Source organism: Euphorbia lathyris, chromosome 3 (assembly GCF_963576675.1).
Source record: "Euphorbia lathyris chromosome 3, ddEupLath1.1, whole genome shotgun sequence".
In the NCBI taxonomy this organism is placed as follows: domain Eukaryota; kingdom Viridiplantae; phylum Streptophyta; class Magnoliopsida; order Malpighiales; family Euphorbiaceae; genus Euphorbia; species Euphorbia lathyris.
Window position 1 is genome coordinate 97,515,857 of NC_088912.1, and position 23,894 is coordinate 97,539,750.

Below are 23,894 nucleotides of genomic sequence, written 5' to 3' on the forward strand. Positions count from 1 at the left end.
AAGGGCGTCCCAACAACACAGCAAAAGTTACTGGGATATCCAACACCGTGAACTCAGTTTCTTCCTCGTGCGGCCCCACTTTCAACTTGGCCTTGAAAACTCCTTCAATATGCCTACGGCTGTTATCGTATGCTCTGATCACTGTTTCAGAAGCTGTCAAATCTCCTCTCTCCACTCCTAACTTGGACAAGAGCTTCAAAGGACAAACATTAATGGCCGATCCATCATCGACCATAACACAGCTAGTCTTCTTCCCGTTAATTTCCACTCGGATATACAATGGCTTGTTGTGAGCCTTCCCCTCTTCTGGGAGATCCTCGTCGGTAAACGTGATCTCAGTCTTTTTCCGGGCCATTATTGCCCCTACTAGCGCTGCCAGCTCAGTGTCGGTGGAAATAACCAAATTCTGCAACTCCTTCATCAGGTTCTCACGATGGTACTTAGAATGGCATAAAACTTCCCAAACCGTAGACTTAGCTTGCGTCTTCTTCAACTGTTCAAGAACTTGGTCATCGAGCTTAGGAGCCGACCCTTCTCCAATCTCAGTCTCTACCATTGGTGCCTTTCCCTCGGCCACACGACCTGATCTCGTCATTACCGTAATTTCCGGCTCATCATCCGATTCGTCCCAGATGTTGATAGGAACCCTTCGATTGGCATCCTCCTCGTCCGAGGAACTCGCCGAAATGTCTACGACCATTAAATCCATGACGTGAGGAACACTCGGATTCAGGAAAAAGGGATCCGCTGATCCGTACAAAGCCCAACCTATCAACTCATCATAGTCAAGGAGGGACACCCGGCTCATCCTCCTTGCGGCCAACGGAATAACACCTCGTTGTATGCACATAAGCTGCACCTTATCGCTCATTGTCTCATTACACTGCTCATAACGGTGCCTCCACCTTCTAGCATAATCCACAAAATGTTCCTCGGAGAATTGCCTAATCCTGTCCAGATCATCCAGGGATCCCGTCCATGGAATGTATATTTCATATCTCGCCACAAAGGAATTTCGGAGCGGTATCCAATGGCACATCTCTTCCTCTGACAGACCCTGATGCCACAATAAGGCTTCACCCATCAAGGTTTCCGGAAAATGTTCATGCAACTCACTGTGGAAATCCAGCGTTATACATATGATCGCGGAATATCCTTGCATGCTCCACAAGATCCCGGTATCCACCATACCTAGGCATCGCTAACACCGCATCAGTGTTTGGTAAGACGGGGAATCATGGGTTTGCTCTGCTAGCATCCATACTGTATGCTCCTTGATAAATCTCTTTGTCATAGCTACCCAATCGATCTTAACATACATTGGCAGCGACATATACCACATCAGCGGTTCACCCATCAATGAATTACAAAACAAGCTAGTGATCTCTTCCTCTTTGAAACTCAAGGCTGTCATAGCCGACAAGTAGAAGTGAAGGTGCTCCATAGGGTCTTTATTGCCGTTATACTTGCTCACCCTCGGCAATGGACGCTTGATGGGTCCAATCTGCATTGCAAAGCGCTCCGCAGTTTTATCCTCAACTCTCTGATACTTTTCAAGAAACAAATTCGACAACCGATCCCAATCGTGCTTGCAAAAGTCGGGCAATGAATGGAACCATTGCAAAGGCTCACCTACCAGCGAATGGTGGAACCACTGAGCAATTTCATCTACCCCGAAGGATTCAATAAACATGTCGTGCATATACTCACGCAAGTTTCGGGATCCCTTCCTCCACTGAACAAACCCAAATTAGGCACGATAGTCCGAGACGACCCTTCTCCGGTCTCTTCGGCACTATCCTCGTCATATGGTGCTCCACCATCTGATCCTTCCTCCATTGGTTCATCCTCTTGTTCCTCACCCAAGAAGGACACATACAGACCATTTCCTACATTGCTTCTTTCGACGGAGTCCAACAACTCCTCTACATCTTCCTCAAAAGATTCCATCACCACAGTTTCCGTCAAACCAGCTCCGATCATGCTCACCCTATGATTAGGCAATGGATTGCGCCTAACGGAGGGGTTTGCTGACGAAGGATCAGCTATCTTCTTCTCCTCAATCAAATCTTGGATTTCGTGTTTCAGCCTCTCGCAATTCTCAATCGTATATCCATAACTGTTGTGGAATTCACAATACCCTCTAGCCTGAATCTGCGGAGTAGGTTGAGCTTTGTTATACAGGGTAAGGGCTTTCAACAACCCCTTCTTCTGCAGATGTTCAAAAACTTTCGCATAGGTCTGATCGAACTTGGCGAACCGCCTCTTTTCGATAGCATTAAGATCAACCACTTTCACTGTCGCAGATTCCGTACTCGCGCTAGGCCCTCCGGCACTATATCCAGACTTCGTCCACTTGGTATAAGCTTTCTTCGGCTCCCCATCGCCTTCGAAAGTCAAGGCACAACTATACATCTGATTGAAATCTGTGAACGGCATATATCTCAACTCATTCTTAATATACGGCAACGTATTGCCAATCACCATTCGGATCTGATCTTGCTCAAGCGGCTTCTGTTTCATGACCACGGCCTTAGCCCTCCATCTCTTCACGAAGTCTGAAAGGGATTCCCCAGTCTGCTGCTTAGTGCTCTCTAACTCTTTCAAAGTGACTTCCAGCATGGTGTTAAAGCTATACTGAGCGATGAATGACTTCGCCAACTCCTTCCAATCCTTCTTTGTCACCATTGGTAACGCATGGAACCATGTGAGGGCAGCCCCCTCTAGGTAAGTGTTAAACAGCCCCAAGACTTGATCCTCGGTCAGGATCATGTGCTTCATTACCGCAACGTACTGATTCATGTGAGCGGTGGGATCTCCAGTTCCATCGAACTTTTTCATGTCAGGGAGCCGGAATTTCAGAGGCAAAGCTGTTGCTGTCAAGCAATTTTTCAAGTTATAGAAATCTTGACTCCCGGAGCTTCCTCCGCGCAAGTCCTGCACTTCCTGTGTGATGTGTTGCCTCCACTCCTCTTCCTTAGCTTTCTCCTTCTCTAACTGTTTTCGGACATAATCCTGATAATCCTCCTCATTCCCAAAGCGAGGGCCATCGTTCACCTCATTCTCAGCACGCTTACTACCACTCTTGTTGTCCTTTAGTGCTAACTCAGCTAGCTGGGCCAAGATCGCGGCCAGCTGGTCGTTGATATTATTCACAGAATTCTCCAATTCAGCCACCTTCTCGTCAGTTGCAGACATACTGACGGAAGACTGAGTATACTCGGATGAAGACGATTCAGAAGCCACAACTACTGATTCAGAACTGTCTACTCGCAACTGATCAAACTGTCTGACAAGCCGATTACTCTCGCGAAACCACAACCACTTAATGATGACGTCTGCGCGAACGGTATCCATTAGTATGTATGCATGGTTTTATATGCATGATTCGTGGTGTGTGCGTTTATTTATTTACGATTATAAGATAAGAAGAACAAACGTTAGTTCTAATTACACGTATCACAACATCTCTCTTCCACCCTTATTCCTCCACACACTCGTTGGTCCAGGTCTCTTTCCTAGGATTTTGGTTTTTTGGCTCACATTGCGGTCCAGGGGACGCGTGATGCCGTCGATTATTGCGGGAGAGTAAATCAACCATCAGACAATACAGTTCGTTTTGACGTATCCATATTCAGTGACTAAGAAATCGACCAAGTTGGATTGTCCTTTCAGAATAACTCGTCTTTTGTCCTTTCGCGAGACGCGTTAATTCGGGTTTTGACTCCCTTTGAGCGCATCTCGGTTTTTAGACATGGTTCGAGTTATTCTTTTAGTCCAATCGTTCGTTATTGTCAATGACTCGTTCCCTTTTATTCGCGTGGGTTCATGTCTCGATTTTTGGGTTACAATGGGATCTTTTTGGATTTTATCGAGAACATAACCATGCGTTTGTTTAGTGATGGAATCACTTTTGGATTTATTTTAGGGAACGGATTCATTGCGTAACGTGTTTGTTTTTAGCGTTGAGATTCCGTTTGCTCATTTTGCTACATGAAAAGACGGCGAGTCTTATTTGAGCGCACAATAATCTTTCGGCTAATTACAACTCTTTGTTCCTCCCAATCCACGGGATATATCATCTCAGTGTGGTTATAGAAAATCAACGTTTCGTTGAATCGCATGTTTATTCGAAGCGAGGATATCACCGTTTTCCTTCCTTTAGGCGCGAATTTAAGCAAACACGTATATCGGGCCATATTTCTTGCAGTTTTGGTAACGGTCGAAATGATCGAGTCGCTAGTCAAAACCCGCAGTCTCGTCCATATGGCGCAATTATATGGTTTGGCTTAATTCGGCTTCGAGATTTTAAACGGGGTATACTCTCGTCCGAGGCACGTATTCAACGATATTGGTTTATTTTCTTTAACTACTCGCGGGATTAACATATATCGTAGATTCAGAATGATTTTGGTCGATTAGTTCATTTTTCTTTTCTTTATTTTCTTAGTCATCTGCACGGGCACATCCATTTCTCTTAAGAACGACACGAGGCATAACGTAAAAGCTCGTCTTTCATTCGGAAGGGACGGGCTACTTGTGCGAAACTTTTCACGTTACGACAGGGTCATTCGAAACAGAAATGTTCTTCGTTTTCGTTTCGTCATGATCTCGTTTTATCCTAACTTATTTAAAGAATGTGAATAACGGCTACCGTTAATATAGTCTTTTGTATCGAAATGTAACTATCCTTAACACCGAACCGATTCATACTAATACGTGCTTACGTCATAACGTATTTCCTAAACACGTGCCTTCGTCGGGACACCGAAAGGGACAAGGCGGGTCGCACATGTTCATTCATATGAGATGACTAAGGCGTCTTTAGTTCAAATCGTTTCGATGTTTTAGGGTAATTAGTATGTCGATTCATGAGTATATATTAACGTATCGTCTCATTTTCTTTACATAATTTAGGATTAGACACGTATCATGGCGGTTTGAAAACACGAACTGATTCATTTATCACATCAAAAATAGTAACGGGTAATCCTATGGAAACTTCTAAGGCTACTATATGCTGACACGGCTGACCGCGGGACCTCACAGGACCGCACAGATTCGCCCCTAACGAATGGATGGGGACCCTCTGGCGCCTTACTGTAAGGGGGACCTTACGCTAGCCTCTTTCGAGCGACGAATGGACTCTCGCTAGAGGTTTCGCGGAAATTACCCAAAGGGTTTGCAATAATGCTCGTGAATGCATACGAAAAGAAGTAAAATGATCCGTCCCCATTAAGGGCTTAGTGCATGCCTTCCGGAATCAAATTTCTCGCTTCCCCAGCAGAGTCGCCACTTGTTAGATGAGGTGCCGCGGCCTAATCTCCCGGGCGGACCGGGGGGTGGACAACCTCATGGCGACGTAAGCGGTGATTGGCGCCGAAAGCGACCAATCGTGGAATCAAGCTGCTCGGTAGGACCAGAGCTCGGAGATATGGAAGAGTCGCCACCCACGAATGGGAAAATGAACACCGTTCCCTTGCGGGAGACCGGTGTGGGTTCGGGAAACTTAGGTACGAGCCGAGAAGGCTAGCTCATTTCCGAAGAAAGGCTACTAGGCACCCCGACATCGCCCGGTTATGAACCACCGGCCTCCTACTCAGCATGTTAGGCGATAACGGACTAATCGTATACTTCCTTAAGTTTAAAATTCATTTGAAACCCTTTTCTTTCTCTTTTTAGAAACCGTTTTGAGCATATGATATTGAAACGCCACATCAGTAAAGAATCACCCATTTATGTTTATACATACACAGAGAGGGGGGAAAAGAAGTGATTTATTTACAACCGTATTTAAATGTTATGTTGTGTGTTTATTCTATACTAACTTATTTCCCCAAAACGAGTTTATTTACATGGTTCGCACCTTAATCGTCGTTGGAACGATTTAGGTGCGTTTTAAAACCCCGTTTGATGAAGTTTACCCGAATCGCCGTTGGAACGACTCGAGTATTTGAAAACGTTAAAGTAAAAGCCTTTTAATAAGAAAACGTGGTTAAACATACAAGTCAATTTTATTTTGTACAAATTCATTAAGAAAGCGATTCAAAATCTCCATTATTAACAAAGAAAACGATTTTGATTACAATGTTCGCTTAATCCGTCGTTGGAACGGACTAAGGTTTTAAAACGTGGTGTTTTGAAGACGATTTGAAATATCAACAAAAATGACTCTATTTATCTACATTAGAAATCTAAGAAAGCTCATTAGCTTAAATAATTTAATTGAAAACTCTCTTTTTGTGATTTATTTTCCCCACTTATTTAATGGACTCTCTAACTATTATAATTACCATAAGGCACTTATTTAAAGCAAGATTTATAATCAAACAAGGCCCTTTTGAAACATGGACCCATGAATGGGCCCAAAAGAATAGAGGAAATAATTTAGACATATATATATATACAAGTAAATCAAAAAGGAGGATATGAAAACCCAAAAGTTAATATAAGAGGAACTTTATGTATATGGAAATAATAGGTACTATATACTTATATTTTAAAAATGCTAAAGCAATAAGTAAATCTTATGGATAAGAAAATAATATTTACCCAAAAATAACTTCCTTCAATAATTGACAAAATAACCCAAATGTTCCCAAAACTATACATATATGTACATAATTAATATAGTTTAAATACCAAAAATGACATATACTAATATCCATCCATCATTTCTCAAAATATCAAATAACTAATATTTAAACATAGCCTAAGTTAATAAAAAGGAAATACTTATATATATATATTTATACTTATATTATAAAATAAAATAAAAATGATATACCAATATTCTAAAATAAATGTATATACTAAAATTCTAAAATAATTTGAAAAACATGTATTACATAATTATATATATATATACTAAGGATTAAAAGTCTAAAAGTTAAGAAAAAGGGAACGAAATGACATTTTTTACATTTTGGCAGATTTACCGACGGAAGATCCGTCGGTAAACAGCCTTTAGTGACAGAATTGGCAAATTACAACAGCACTCCCGTATTTCCCAGATTTGTTCAAAAGCTTTAAATTAAATCTAATTCAATCGTTTTGGACTTCCGAACTACCAAAGATGGATCATAGTCGAAAACGGAAGTTCCTAAAACGATGTTTTTATTTTAAAACGTTATTTGGAAACCTCTTTTACATTAAAAAACTTATGATTACAACATTTTCGATACCCGAACTACCTTTTTATCGGATCACGATTCGTATTGGGATATCCAAAACGAGGTTTTTATTTTAAAACAAAACCGAATTTTATTTAACACGAAACGAAAATGAAATAAATGCGCTAACTAAATAAAACGTGACAAAATAAATAAATGACTAAAGGAATAAAAACTATAGCATAAAAAATAAATAGAAGGAGAGAAATAAATTAAATAAAATAAAGAGTCTAGTCCTCGGATAATACCTTTGATTCGGTATCTGACAGTCGAAGCCGATTGATTCCACGAACCGCGAGCTCCCGATTTTAATAAAAATTTAGTAAAAATTGAACTTAGGAAATTTGGAATTTTTGAGAAAAAAAAATATTTTTCTCAAAAAAAAATCCACTCTCTCTCTCTCTAAAAATGTTTAGAGTGAGAAAGTTTTCCTCCCAAAAGAAGGCCCCCTCTTCACCTTGGGATCCGTACCCTTATATAGGGAAACGGATCCCGGAACAATGGGCGACGCCCAAAAATAATTGGGCGTCGCCCATTGTGGTTGGGCGGCCGCCCAACCTAGTGTTGGGCTACCGCCCAACCTTGTTGGGCGGCCGCCCAACAATGTTGGGCGATCGCCCAACTTTCGTTGGGCGATCGCCCAACGGCGTTGGGCGAGCGCCCAACGCGAGGTTGGAAGCCCGCGCCCAACCCTCGTCGGGCGTCTGCCCGACGCGTTGGGCGTTCGCCCGACGTGGTTGGGTGCCCGCCCGGCGACCCTCGGGGCGTGCCCCGCGCCGTCGGACGCGTGCACTCCGTGGCCGCCGAGCGCGCGTTCCGCGCAGCTAGACGCTCGCACGTCGCGGCCGCCGAACGCGCGCCTCGCGCTGCCAGACACGTGTGCTCAACGGCCCACGAGGGCGCGCACCGTCAGCGGTCCCAGGCATTGCTCGGGCGTCGAGAGCGTGCCACTCGCGGTGCGTCCGACGGACGCCGCACGCACGTCTCGAGCCGTCAAGCGGGCGTTCGACCATCGTCGTCCGCGTGCGGGATGCCGTTGCGTGCCCGCGCCGTGCCGTTAATTTTCCTCAGCTTATTATTCTTTATATATTTTTCAAAACTTTCGGAATCAATCGCTTCGACCGTCTTGTTTCAGGTTTTCGTCACAGGTCCTCCGACTCGGTGTCTACAGCGGGCATAGAGCTCGGAGAAGAACGGCTTGGTCTTTGATTAATATAGGTCGGAGGTACATAGGTTGTTCCAGATACCCCAATGACGATGCGTGTCGTTTTTTCGACTGGATTGATCCACCTGTATGTGCTAGAGGAAGAGACGTTATGAAAGAGATGAAATTGACAATCAACAAGTTCGAGGATGAAATCGAGCAATACCATGGTCGTGAGGTTGAACTGCAAACTGAAATTAGTAAATTAGCAGAGAAGAATAGGGAGTTGGAGGAGCTTAATGCTTGCAAAAATGCAGAAATCGTCTACTTGCAAGGCATATTAGACCAGTACAAGAACACAAAATTCCATTTCTCAAAGGCTTGGGTAGTAGTTGTGATCTTGTGTTTCGTTGCTTTCTTGTGGTTTAGTTTCACAAATGTTAGGGAAAAAGATGAGCTAGCCAAGATTGGCATCATGCCTTGATGTAACTGTTGTTTGAATGAATGAAAATGGGTTTTTTGTGTTCATTGTGTGCTAATTGTCATTTGCTTTTTCGGTCATTTTTGGTTTAAATTGCTAATTCAATTGTTGCTTCAATACGATAAACCAGAGATGTAATTGTTGTTTGAATAAGTTTGTGGTAATTGTGAAGTAGTTTATGTATTAGTTTGTGCCCTTTAATTGACACAGATGTAATGGTAAATCCGAAGAAGATCCGTAAAACACAAATGTAATACAAAAAGTCAATAATATGTGTAAACCATTTTGTCATTCATGTACCTGATAAATACACAAAGATGTTGTCCAAAATACACAAAAATATGTCCAACTATGCAGGACACAAAAACCTATTACCCATATACATGACACAAAAACATGTCAAAATTTGACAATCACAAAAACATGTCCAAATTTGACATTCACAAAAACATGTCCTAGCCTTCACAATCACAAAAACGTGTTCACCATTTACATCAACCAAATACTTGTGAAACATTTACATGACACAAAATACATGTCACTTCTGATTATGGTGCCCCCGCACCCAATCTTGTTGCCATTCCTTCTAGGCATGATGTCCTCCTAGAACGCATAAGCCTACTTGTACCTGCTTCTTCAGAATCATTACTTCTTGGTGGTCTAAAATGATATGTAGGCACTGATGTGGTACCATCTTGAAAATGGTTTGTCCGTCCTCTACCACGACCCCTACTTGTACCACGTCCCCTACCACGGCCTATGTTTGATGTTGGTTGACTTTGAGCAATCCTTGCTCCTGCATCTAAATTTACATGTTGCTGTGGGGTTGGTTGACTAGCACTTGCACCCTGGGCCATCCTCTGTCTGCCACTCCTACTTGGACTCAACTGTAACAACCAATGCAGATAAGTTAATACACAATTTGAATTGGGAAGCATAAGAAACCATAATACAACAATTACCTGTGCTCCAGTTCTTCTAGCATTTTCTCTTCGCATCCTTCTTTGCCATGGACTCTCACCAGTTACCCCTGCTTTACAACCTCTAGCATTGTGGCCAATTTGGTTGCATTTACCACACTTAACAACACCTCCAGCCCTAGACACCTTAAATGGATTTCTTGGCTCATTAACCCCTCCGATTCTTCTCTTTCTTGGCCCGCCAGGTGGTTTTTGAACTATCCATGGATGGATATCAGGGTAATTGGTCCTATCCCACTCTTCATGTGATGGGACTGGCCTGAATGGATGATTGTACACTGCTATATATGTATCCTTCAAAAAATATTTGTCAACATATTTTTCTGGTTGCTCCCTGTGCATGTAAATGGCAGCAATAGCATGCTTACACGGAATACCAGATAATTCCCATCTTCTACAAGTACACGTATGAAGATTCAGATCAACAGCAACTGTCTTATCAAAAGTGGTCACCTCATACAGTTTATCCCCAGCAGTAGTGCAGAAGCAATTCCTACTTTCAACTTTCAGTTTCTCCAAATGCTCTTGATATTTTGGACAAATTTCCCCTTTATATTTCAACATTCCACACAATTTGATGTAATGTCTCTTCATACACGCTTTCCTAATAGTTTCCAAACATGAGACTATCGGCAAACACCTAGCTCCTTTGATAAATGAATTGAATGATTCAGCCATGTTGTTTTGAAGGACATCAGACTTAGTCCTTGTGCTGAAATGGCATCTAGCCCACGTTTTTGGATCATGTCCCATGACCCAGTTATACGCATTCTCATCATAGTCTTTCAACTTATTCATGTTATATTCCCACAGCTTAATTGTGCCAGCCCCTGCAGCCGCCCATAGCATATCTTTGTATTCAACCCCTTTGAAGCGCAATTTCATGTTTTCATACATATGTTTAAGGCAGAACCTATGCTCCACATCTGGCATAAGCTCTTTGAATGCTTCAACAAGTTCCATTCTTCATCATCCCTAAATTCTTCTAGGTACTTCTCAGCAATGAATTTGCTTGTAATTAAATGGTTATCATACTCCCTCGGACAACTGTGATCTGGTTTAAATGATTTTATCATAAAGGTACGACTATCACCAACTTTAGATGCCCTTATGTAAAAGTCACAAGCTGGGAACTTGCACCCAACCACCACAAAATCCTTGCAATTCTTCCTATAGTGATATGAATACCCTTTACCAACAGCCCATGATCTTAAAGCCTTCCTAAACTGGTCAGCAGAGACAAACCTCATACCAAGACTTAACTCAACATTCATGTTCTCCCTGTATTGAGCACTTGGATCATGCCTCTCATTGTCTGAGCCATGTAGACTTTCCAATTCATCGTCTAAATCAGGAGCGGGTTCATTAAATTCTTTGAGGTTCTCTTCGTCCAGCTCTTCGCCTACTGTGGACTGTGGCTTATTTGTTGTTGCAGTTTGAGGTTGTGGCTCATCCCTTGTTACAGGCTCTTGCTCAGTTGGCTCATTTGTTGTTGCAGGTGTAGGCACGGATTGTGGTTCATCACCAAACAACGAGCAATCCTCATACTCAAGTGACACATCCTCACCTAGACTAACAACATCAATTTCTGAACCCTCAACATAATCACTGTCATCGGAATCTTCAACATCTCTACAATCCATTCTTGACCCCATATACATATCATCTCTAACGTATTCATCTTCATCATCATCACTAACAGACCCATTGTCATGCATCATTTCAGCCCCTACATTACCCTGCATCAACTCATCCCATTCCTCATCATCCCCTTGATTAGTAACTCCATCCTTAGCCCCTAGATTATTCCTCATCTGAACATCCAATTCCTCATCATCCCCTTGATCAGTAACTCCATCCTTAGCCCCTACATTATTCCTAATCTGAACATCCCATTCCTCATCATCCCCTTGATCAGCAACTCCATCCTTAGCCCCTACAATACCCTGCATCAACTCATCCCATTCCTCATCATCCCCTTGATCAGCAACTCCATCCTTAGCCCCTACAATACCCTGCATCAACTCTTCCCATTCCTCATCATCCCCTTGAGCAGCAACTCCATCATTAGCCCTTACATTACCCTGCATCATCTCATCCAATTCCTCATCACCCCCTTGAGTAGCAACTCCATCATTAGCCCCTACATTACCCTGCATCATCTCATCCAATTCCTCATCAACCCCTTCAGTAGCAACTCCATCATTAGCCCCTACATTACCCTGCATCATCTCATCCAATTCCTCATCAACCCCTTCAGTAGCAACTCCATCATTAGCCCCTACATTACCCTGCATCATCTCATCCAATTCCTCATCAACCCCTTCAGTAGCAACTCCATCATTAGCCCCTACATTACCCTACATCATCTCATCCAATTCCTCATCAACCCCTTCATCACCATTTCCACAACTATCAGCCCCTTCCACAACCTGCGGTTCAGCATCAGTCATATCCACATTGAGTGGTGGGCTAAGGGATTCAAAATAGATATCCCATTCTGAATGATCCTTGTTTGCTATACACATGAAGGCTACGTTCTTATCATCCACTATCTCTTCATATGCGATCTCACCAGTTAAACCAATTACATGATACCAGATACGGCATCCATGTCTACACCCCAAGTCCCTGTAATACCCTAAAAGCTGAAAAAAGGACAACAAATCTTTATCCACATCAACCTCTGCCACATCCCCTCCAACATACTCCATAGAATCATCATACGATGACCATTTCCCCCCATAACGAAGTACCAGGGTTATAAATTCAGCCATAACCTAAAACCAATAACACGCACACACATTCAGTAATCGTACTAAGCATACAAAAACATAAATCACAAATGGCATCAACGACATGCAATCAACTAAAAGGAAATGGAAAGAACAAAAAAACCTGCTCAACAACTAAAAAAATACGATAACTTTATCATCCAACACAGACGAAAACCCTAAATCGAACAATGAAATCAAGAATGATAAGTTATAGAAGGAAGAATTTACCTTGTCTGGCACGTCAACTCAATCAAGACCCCTCAACTTCCCTACTTGCGATGCAGAAACGAGGTAAGAACCATGCCCTTTAACACGAAATTACGGTGTAAAGCCTCTCACTTGATGCTCTACTACTCGCGTATAGTAATTTACTTCAATAATTTATTGTCATTCATGTTTGTACTAGGGCTGAAGTTCGTAATGTTAGCTGGTTTTGTAGAGAAGATGATGAGGAGTTAGAATATCAAAGGTCAGGTGTTTAATGGGGTTTTTAATTTCGATTTTTGCTCTTTTATATTTTCAATTTTTCTTAATGACGCAAATACCCTGGGCCACGTCATCGCCCCTGACGGCAAAGCTGCCGTTTCCGCGATTTTGGTAACGGCGTCAACCACGAGTACCTATTTGTAACAAAAAATACCACAGGTACCACATCGCAAATCGGCGAAACCACAGGGTAGTTTTTTGTAATTAACCCTAATATTAATTATTAAAAAATAATTTGAAATGACGTTTAGCAGCACATGCTGCATTTATTTCATTGCAATTCATTTTATAAGTGGATTACTAAACCCAGCCATGAATTCCCACCCCTAGCCTCATGAAAAGACCAAACTACCCTTTACCCAAAATTTGAAAAAACACAAAACCTCTCAAATACCCTACACACTCTTTGATCAAATCCGGACTAATTTGTGAACCAAAACATGGAGTGTAACAACAACCGTAAAGGGAAAGCGAAAATAATAAGATTTACCGTTTTTGTTTTTTGATTTAAGCTTAAAAATTGAATATGTGGGTGATTTTTTAAAAACGCCGGAATCGCAGTCGGGCGTATGAACATCACGCCCGACCTACGGTTCCGGCGTATGAATATCATGCCCGACCTGTGGTTCGGGCGTGAGGCTATCACGCCCGACCTATGGTTCGGGCGTGATGTTCATACGCCCGCACCATAGGTCGGGCGTGATGTTCATACGCCCGACCTATGGTTCGGGCGTGATGTTCATACGCCCGACCTCTGGTTCGGGCGTGATGTCCATACGCCCGAGGGGTTTTAATTAATTTAATTAATTTTTTGTAATTTTTAGTTTGTTTAATTTAGTTTAACTAAATCTTTATTTTGTTAATTTTAGTTAAATTTTTATTTTGTTAATTTAGGTATTTACGGGTTAAATTCAATAGCGGACTAATTTTTTTACGGGTTTAATTCAACAGCGGACTAATTTTTTTTACGTAACAGGTATTTACGAATTTAATTCAATAGCGGACTAGCTATTTTTTTTGCTCTCCCGACACGCGGGCGTGTGCCTATCACGCCTCACCTTGTGGTCGGGCGTGATAGCCCCACGCCTCACCGTGTGGTCGGGCGTGATTTCCTCCGCAAAACCCATGAAAGGGTATTTTCGTCCTTTCACGGGGCTAGGGGTGAGAATTTGGGGCTGGGTTTAACAACACCCTTTTATAATTTGAATGGCTATTATTTTATTTTTATTTTTAAAGAAAAATGGCTATTATTTCTTTTTATAAAAAAAGACAAAATTTTTTTTTTTTTATGTTTTGTTAAATTGGTATTTATAATTTTTTTTTCAAATGGGAACTAAGATTTTTGTTTACTATTACTAATGTTTTTCGGTTTACAAAAAAAATATCAAAATTAAAATAAGTGTTGAGGACTTTAAAATTAAAAAATTAAAAAGATTGATGATATTTTAACCAATTTTAATTTTGAGGTCATTTAGTTATTTTTTAGTGGACAAAGAGAAAGTGAATAGTCAAACTCGTAATAAAAATATCAAGGGTTAAAATCAATGTGGATGGCTCTACTTTTGGCGCATCTGGCGAGGCTGGAGCGGGAGGTATTTTTTGCAACTATCGAGGCTTTGTCAAAGGTTGTTTTGCCTTTTCTACCCGTCATTCTTTTGCTTATATGGCTGAATTGAGAGCCGCTATTTTCGCAATTGAACTTGCTTGGGAGAAAAATTTGCATCAGCTTTGGGTTGAGTCAGATTCAATTTACGTAGTTAATCTGCTTAGACATCGTTTCATGGATGTTCCTTGGAGTATTGTTGCATTGTCTCAGCATTTGCTCTAGGATGAACATTGTCTCAGCTTTGAGTTGCTGATGCATTGACAAAGTTTGGAGTCTCTTCCCAGTGATCAATTGGTGGCCTTCAGCTCCTGCTTTTTGTCATAAGTTTATCAATGATGACATTTGCAGTATTTCACATTTGCGTTTTTCTTGACTTTTCTTATCTTTTCTCTTCCCTCCTTCTTTTGTTTGTTCTCCTTCCTCTTCTCTTGTTCAAACACTCACTTTTTTCTTTTATTAATATATTGCGGGTTTGACAGTTCTTGGGCCATGGGTGCTCACCCCGTCCAAGTTCTATCTCGTCCCAATTTCTATAAAAAAATAAAAATATCAATTTAATTATAATTTTTTTAATGATCCTTATTAAAGATTTGATTTCATCACACTGTTTGTTGAGATAATTTTTTAGAAGCTGATTCCTAAATACCAATATATTTCCGCTCCAAATCTTTTAAAACAATGCTTTAAGAATGATGATTTATAAAAAAAACGTGTTTCCATCAATAAATATAGTTCTAAACAATTTTAATTATTAGACTTTTTCATACTAAGATTGTCGAAAAACCGATTGAACAAAAAATTTAAGATAATAGTTAAGGTTCAAGTACAGTTAGAAAAAATAGCAGCCGTATAAACTTTAAAAATATGTTTAATTGATTTTTCTATTAAAAGTAGTTGGTTCGAATTTTTACTAAACACTTTTTATCTTCCGTTTAGATTTAAAAAGCAAAAGAAATTTCGAGAAATAGAACAAACCGATGCTAGGACGAATTTTAAGGGGTTATGAATGTAATTTACCCCTTTTCTTTACCTTGTGTCTTCGAAATCCACGAGGATAGAAAGAGGTGAATCTGATCTTTTTATAACAATTCAGGGACCACTAAGTAATTTAGATACATGCTAAAAGATCTTTGAATGGACTAGTCTTGTCAAAAATTTCAGTTGTGTCTTCTGACAATAATTATTTAATGGGGCCTATTTTAAAACATAATAATATTAGTGAGGTCCAGGTAGACATTTTGCATTCAACTTTGACATCGGTCCCACATTCTTGCTTCCAGAAGCAAAGTTTTAGTATATGATGGGATAATAGCTAAATTTCATCCTAACATTTTCGAGGATGGATAGGCAATATATAAAATAGTATAAATTTAATTTAAAACTTTTCGAGTAATAATACAACTTTTTATGATGTACTTTAAGAGAAACTGGGAGAAACCAATTTCCTATAGTACCTCAAGAAGAACAGAGGGAAATCAACTTTCTAAAGTGAACAACAGGTGATAATTGAGGTAAACCTAGAGGGTCATGAAGCCATTTAATAATGTTAACGTATATTTTATAAGCCAATTAAAAAGCAGTAAAGTTAGAAAGTGTCAGTATCAATCTATCGTTGAAGTTAAAGCGAGTCAGTTATTGAATAGGATAGAGAACGTGGATTGGTAGAAACAACAAGAAGTTACTCCCAACATCTACAAAAAAAGAGAAATCGCGATAAAAAGGGACAACTCAACACACTCAAATAAAATCTAGCACATTATTCTTAGACTTCAGCAATTTAAATTTCTCGGTTATTACCTTAGTTTTAATTTCATTTCAATTCAAGTTCAAGTTCACTCAAATTCTCCAGTACAATTTTAATTTTTTGTTGTTCTTCAATCATTTCTGTAAGGTTGGTATCGTTTTGATAATTGAATCCTTTGGAATTTTAGGTATCTTTATTCATTACAATCGTTTGTTACTCAGAAGTCAAAAGTTGCACTCAAATCAATTTCACAGTTCGAGAATACTATAATTCTCTGGCATGCCCGCATTTTCTACAAAAGAGTCAAACAAAAATTGGCACACTCGATGGGACCAAATCACAATAGCACTAAAGAAAAATAATAAGAACAACAAAGATCCTGTAACAGCCAGCTCCAAAAAAAGAAGAGATTATAGCAACCGGCAATGTTCCACATATGGTGGGGCGAATTGAAGTGGAAAAGAATGTTAGCCTCAAAGGACAATAATGGATCTTTATAGAGATCCAAAATTCACCATTCTTGGAAAGATATTCCAGTTCCATTAAAAAGAACCTAGAAGCTCTAAGGAGCAATATGGATCAAAAGATGGATAAGATACTCCAGAAGCTATTGCAAACAGGAGTCGTCAAGAATGGAGGAAACCATGGTCCTCAAGGCTCCTCGGAGTCTAATGAAGGACGTTGTGTAGCCAGTGACGAGAAATCTCAGATTCTACCCTTGAAGGAGGAGGTCATCTTGTAGAAGGCCATTAATTCAGCATGCCAAGAAAATTCTAGTAAGTCACATGCTCTTCAATATTTTGAAAACACTAATCCTACCTCTAACACAACTTCATATCACGAGGAGGCAAGAGGCCACCATATCATTAGAGATGAGGGGCAACTATAGAGGAAATGAGAGAAACACTAGAATTCCTCATGTGCTTTATCTTCACCAACAGATTGACATCCCTCAACAGATTCCCCAAGTTACTATGGAGGTTGTCTGAGAAGCTGTCCAAAAACTATACGAGTTAGGCCTCCGTTAAGTTGTCCACTTTGAGTTTCACAAGAAAAAAAACAGTGATGAGATCCTAAGTTGAACAAGAAATAGGAGGTGAAGTTGGAGGGAAACTTGAGTCAAAAGAGAACATCAAAGTAAAAGTAATCAAAGTGGAAGGTTTGAATAAATTATTTCAACTCCAATATGTATCCATTAGGCCATCTTAGAGGCAGTTGAGCAATCCTCCAAATGAGGAAATGAGCTATTAGCATAAAAATGACGTAAGGCCGCTCCACGACCTATATTTTGGTGTCACCTAAAGAACTATTGTGTGACACCTTTAAAAGCTGACACTACGGTTGAAGAATCAAGCATGAAATTTACGTTCCTCAAATTCATGCTTGAGGGGGGCAATTGTTTGCACCAAAAATAAAGTTTTCATGATGCATGTCTTGGTGTACACTTTTCATTGGATAATCTTTTCTTTTTTAGAAAACTTCATCTTAAAAGAACTTTTTAGGAAGCTTTTTCAAAACGATACCGACCTTACAGAAATGATTGAAGAACAAACAAATTACAATTATACTGGAGAATTTGAGTGAACTTGAACTTGAATTAAAATGAAAATTAAAACTAATAATGACTAAGAAATTTAAATTGCTGAATTCTAGAGGTAATTTGCTAGAGTTTGCTTGAGTGTGTTGAGTTGTCATTTTCATCGTGATTTCTGCCTTTTGTAGATATTGGGAGTAACTTCCTGTTGTTTCCACCAATCCACGTTCTCCACCATATTGAGTAACTGATTAACTTTAAATTCCACAATAGATTGATACTGACAATTTCTAACTTTCCTATTGGCTAAAAAAATATACGTTAAACATATTAAATGGTATCACGATCCCCTATGTTTACCTCAAGAAGTTGGTTTACCATGAAGTACACTATAGAAAATTGGTTTCTTATTAGATACACTATAGAAAACTAATTTCCCCTGAAGTACATTTTAGGAAGTTGGTTTCCCTCGAGGTTCATTTTTAGAAGTTGCTTTCTCTCAAGGTACACTATAGGAAGTTGATTCTTCTGAGATAGACCATGGGAGTTGGTTTCCTCTTAAGATATACTTTAGGAAGTTCTAAGTGAATAATACATCAAGAAAACATAAAAAACGTTTCCTAAAAAAAAAAGTTTTCTAAGAGAAAAGTGTACACCAAATAATACATCAACAAAACTTTATTTTTAGTGCAAACAAATGTAAAAACATTTAAATTGTTTGGTGCATTATTAATTTATACTATATGATACGTTATTGCTAAAATATACATTTCTTCAACAATGTTACAATTCAAATTTGATGTTTTGTCTGTTCAGTTGTAATAAATTCTTAGCTTTTTCATTCTCGAGCAATGTGAGTGTGTTGATGCTGATTCTTCCGATTGTGTCAATTTGTGTAACCACCTCCACTTTTACATTTTTTTATGGTTTAGTACCTCATTCGGGTTTGTCTAAAAAGATTGATTGATCTCTAAACTTTTAAAATGTCCGGATAGCTCTAAACTTGTATAAAATATCCAGTTAGCTCTTAAACTTATACAAAATGTAATCAATTGATTACTTAGTTGCAAAAAGTAAGTTAAATGTGGAAGATATACTACACGCGCTTTAAAAAAAGTAAAACGATCAAGATCGAGGTATACGACTCTAATATTAGAGAACGCAAATTCTATAGTCGAATAACTAATAACTTCATTTTTAATATATTTTTGAATTATCTAATAACATTCTAAGATACGTGAAATATATTTTCCATATTTAACTTACTTTTTTACAATTGAGTAATCAATTTATTATATTTTATATAAATTAGAAGAATTTGCTCATCTTTCGATTCTATCAACTTTTACCATGTTTTCAGAGAGCAGAATCGGATGGCAGATCAGCTTGCTGCTGAGGACATGAGAGGGCTTTGGACGTCTCTATTTTCGCTTCTTTATCAAATCCATTATATCCTTATTTATGACGATCATAAAACACCAACTTTTCTCATTGTTTCTGATATTTTTCTGTTTCAGCACACTCTCGCTTTCTCTCTGATATTTTTCTTCTACTCAGCACACCTTTTTCTTCCTCTGTAATCCAAAATGATTTCACTCCTTCCATTGCCATGTTCACAATGGATGGTTAATACGAAATCATCGTCGCTCGAATCTTCTACTGCATTCCTGTTTAAATTTTCTGAATCGCGATCATCTTGTTCTTCCTCTTTCCGTGTAGCCTACCTGGGAGGATCCCCGCCTCCGACGGGCCTTAAATTCGTTCTGCACAAGGCTTTGGACTCGGCCGGAATTGACACCACACATGCAAGAGTACTACTACTTCTTAATTCTAAATTTTTACTTTGTTTGGATTAAATTGATAATGGATAATTGATTATTGAACTACTTAATTGATTAGGATGGGAGGAAGGGATTTCAGGAACAGATTGAGAAATTGACTATGCTTGAAAGAGAAACAAGCATTACTATCAATAACCGTGTGGATTTATGGAAAACTGCGCTTTATATCGCGGCTGAAGACGATTCACTTGTTTATCAGTCTTCCGTTCCGTTTCCTGTGGATTATTTCGCTGCTAAATTACATCCGTTTTCGATGAATTTCTGTACTAAATATAGCTCTTCCCTAATCCAGTCTTCCCCTGAGGAATTTATCCATAGCTTGGAGAGATACTTGTATGTCAACAAGGTATGTATACTCCGTTTTGATCAATTCCTCCTCCAAACACATAATTTCCTTATTTTGTGCTTTAATTAGAAATGCAATTGGATTTTTAGGGTTTCAGACGAAACAGCCGAGAGAATCAAATTGATCCGCCGGCTTTATATCTTCACTCTGTAAGGAAGTTTAATTTGGTAGTGCTTTTTAGCTTCGATAAATGAGGATCAGGTTCGATAAATGATAAATCCACTGATTGAACAGGTTTTGATGGAAGGATCAGGTTCAGCTGCGATGCTCTCTCTGATATACTCTGAAACCTTGAAGGTTCTTCGAAGGTTGACATTTTTGGATTTTGATTGTGAGATTTTCTTCCCTCTGGATCGCTTTGGTCTTCCTAGAGGATATAATAAACGGAAAATGAAAAACTCCGATCAACCGCATATCGTCACAACACAAATTTTGCTGCAGGAGGTAATTTCCAATCAATCACTCACTATGTTTTTGCGGTGTATGTCCTCCCTGTCCATTTTCCTTTGTAGGCTGGACATTTTCGTTTAGGCTATTTTAGCGAAGGTTATGTGTAAATTTTTTTTTTTTTTTTTTTTTTTTTTGCCAAACCAAACTCGCTCAATTTTTTGTGTGTATATACATGTTATGATCTGAATGATCTAAATCAATTTTTACGTAGCAGTGGAAACTTCTCAAAATTAAATTTTATCTGAACTACAAAAATAAAATTAAATCGTTTTGAACAAAATTAAATCAGATTTTATAATTAAATATAAATTCAATGAGTTAATTAATTACATCAAATCTTAATTTGTAAACAAATAGAGAGGCGAAACCATCTTTTATATAACTGGGAGCTAGACCATCCATGGTAAGAATGGATCCGGCGGTCGGCCCCCCTTACCTCCGCCTCTACACAGAGCCGAAAATCTATGGAAATGCTAGTCAGTGTGATTTCTAACAAAGTCTTCGCTTATTAAAATAATAGGCAGATCCGGAAAAGAAGTTTTTCATTATATAATATTAGCTTAATTGTAATGACACAGTAGATAAATTAATAAGAAAATGAAACCAAAGTCAACTTAATTAATATATAGATGCAATTTGGATTATGTTATATTCAGGTCTATTATGGGATATTCCTTTAAGATAACACTAAAAACAACATAATTCCCAAACTGATCCTAGCTAATTAGGAAATATGATATTAGCTCAGTTTCGATTTCCGTATTTCCGTTAGATACGTTCGTACGGAGGGGTGATGAGCCTTAAATGTGTCCAAGTCCCGCTCAGGATTATCTCTATGAGTATACGTGTGGTTAAGACAATTTTTTTTAGGAAATATGCTATTATACATTCCCGCCTTAGTTTGTTTTGGAATAAAGGTCCGATTTGCCCCTGAAGTTATCGGGAAGCATGGTTTTACTCTTTTCGTATAAAATAACCCAATTATACCCCATAGTAGAAATTTCAGCTCAATTTTACTTTCACGGTAACGTAATTTAACTTTACCATTTTTTAAGTAAATACCGATGGAAATTAGTTGCCAATATTGACGTTTATCCCCGTTTATTTTGCTCTTACATGATTGCCAATATTGTGCAGATTTTAAGGAATATGAAGCAGACATTCTGGCCATTTCAATACGACTACTCGAAGAGTTTATTCTTAAGGGCGGCAGATGCTGTCAATTGTATTCCTAGATCAACTACTGAAGACAGGTATATATATACACACACAGTGGAAGAACTTTTTCTGAAGCTTTTTCCTGCAGAGTTGAGTTTATGAATTAATGTGTATTGAAACTTTCTTCCTATTTCAGCGGATTTGGGCGATATAGGCTAGATTATGGTACATCGACGGACGTAAGTAATGGGGATATGCGACTCGCTCTATCTGGTATTTAACTAGACCCTGAAATGAAACTTAATTGCATTTGTTAACTTGTTTTCCCTTGTCCCTTTCGCTGGTTTCCAATAACCGGAGTCAGAGGGGGCCATGGGGTGCCTAGTCCGTTGGCTTGAGTATAGCAAAAAAAAAAAAAAAAAAAAAAAAGTTACAAGTAGCCTAGACTAAAACAACGTCGTTGTCCTGTGAAATTTTTTTATATAAGTATCGGCTGTCTTAGTTTTGCACCTAAACATTCCAAGAGTAGGCATTTAAAACAATAGTTAAAGATGAAATCTATTCTCTCCTCACAGATTGGAATAATCTTCCGTGCAAACGGTGACTTGAAATGATCTAAACTATCTGTAGAAAAACGAAATCCAATACGCATGTAGAGAAAAGTGAATGGACAAAAATGCTCTAAGCCACATCATTAATATCGAAGTATTACTATTTTTGTTTTCGCAACATAAAAAAACCACGGAATCTCCGGTCTTTGAAGTATCAGAGTGTGACACGAAAGCGTATTTCTTTACTAACTTTCCATGTATATATAGCCAGGTTAGTTTTGAGCTTGAATTTTTCATTTTCATTCTCGGTTAGGACTGTATTAACATTTTCTAAAAGCTATATCTAAAGTGTAGATACTGCTAAGAAATTGCTTTAGCTACATAGGCATTGTATTGTACGTGCTAGGATTCGAACTCTCGATTACTTAATCTAAGAGGTTCTAATATCCTATTAAGAAACAGACTGAATCACAAACTTAAATTGATATTTTACTTGGAACTTTATAGTAGCAAATCGATATTTTATTAATTCGGACCCAGAAATTTGTGTTAATTTTGACAGCGTGTGAACGTCTTATAATGGTGGAATGTGATCCAAAAGAATTAAGGGATTACAGCATACTTCTCTACCATTGTGGATTTTATGATCTATCATTACAATATCTCAAGTTGTATAAGGAAAGAGAGGTAAATCATCTCTAAAAATTCCAATATAATACATTAGTTACAGCTTCTACATTAATTTCTAAGAATTTCAACATAATTTATTGGCAGCAAACTTTTTCAATACGAAGGCAAACATTGAATAAAAATTATCACCTGGAGGATGATGCTGTCGAGAAATTGATGACACGACTAATTCTTATTTCGATGGAGGATGGTTGGACAAAGCCTTAATACTCCACAAATAACTTTGAGGCATTGTAGAAGATGACTAACTTCCGTAAAAAGAATACAAAATTACAACTAGAGACGTCAAGAGAGGGTGATGGAATCCACCCTGGGAGGGGTGGTTTCAAACGACTCGTTGTAAAAATATACATACAGGTATAACGAGAGACAGTGAAAGAGGAGGTATGGAATCCAACTTGGGAGGTGGGTTTAAACGACTCGTTGTAAAAAAAATACATGTAGGTACAACTAGCGACGGTGAAAGAGGTCTACGGAATCAGGAGGTGGTTTCAGACGACTCGTTATAAAAAAAGTACATGTAGGTACAACTAGAGACGGTGGGAGAGGTGTATGAAATCCACCTTGGGAGGGTGGGAGAGGTGTATGAAATCCACCTTGGGAGGGGTGGTTCCAAACGACTCTTTTGTCAGAAAAAAAAAATTTGATGCTCTCTAATTTAATTTCTTTTTTTAACTATTTCATTTCCAGTTAATTTTGTTAAAAGCCTAATAAATATTCGGTCCTACCATAATAAATTAAGAAGGGTTTATAAACCAGGTCTTTGTATCCAAACTTCATTGGGAACTTGAGGAAAATATATCCAAAAAGTACATTCGAATCAATCATTCACAAAGACACTCAAAACCCAAAACTAAAATGATCGACAACACATAAAATAAAAATTACATTTTAGCTAAAAAGATCAATGACAGAGTATAAGTACTAGAGCCGA

At 38.9% G+C, this 23,894-nt stretch overlaps 1 protein-coding gene across 1 annotated transcript; it reads left to right on the forward strand.

The window, feature by feature from the left end:
• Window positions 1-19,441: 19,441 nt before the first annotated feature.
• LOC136224435 (uncharacterized) lies at window positions 19,442-23,517 on the forward strand. The gene is made up of 8 exons (XM_066012766.1): window positions 19,442-19,735; window positions 19,824-20,111; window positions 20,201-20,260; window positions 20,346-20,555; window positions 21,699-21,814; window positions 21,916-21,992; window positions 22,833-22,957; window positions 23,045-23,517. The coding sequence occupies exons 1-8, from the start codon at window positions 19,511-19,513 to the stop codon at window positions 23,165-23,167; spliced, it is 1,224 nt and encodes a 407-aa protein (XP_065868838.1). The 5' UTR covers window positions 19,442-19,510; the 3' UTR covers window positions 23,168-23,517.
• The last annotated feature ends 377 nt before the right edge of the window (window positions 23,518-23,894 follow it).

Excerpts from the sequence above, each read along its gene's own strand:
- LOC136224435 (XM_066012766.1), top strand. The coding sequence starts at position 19,511 with ATGATTTCACTCCTTCCATTGCCATGTTCACAATGGATGGTTAATACG. Across the intron at positions 20,112-20,200 it reads GATACTTGTATGTCAACAAG|GGTTTCAGACGAAACAGCCG; the intron begins GTATGTATACTC and ends TTGGATTTTTAG. Across the intron at positions 22,958-23,044 it reads AGTTGTATAAGGAAAGAGAG|CAAACTTTTTCAATACGAAG; the intron begins GTAAATCATCTC and ends ATTTATTGGCAG.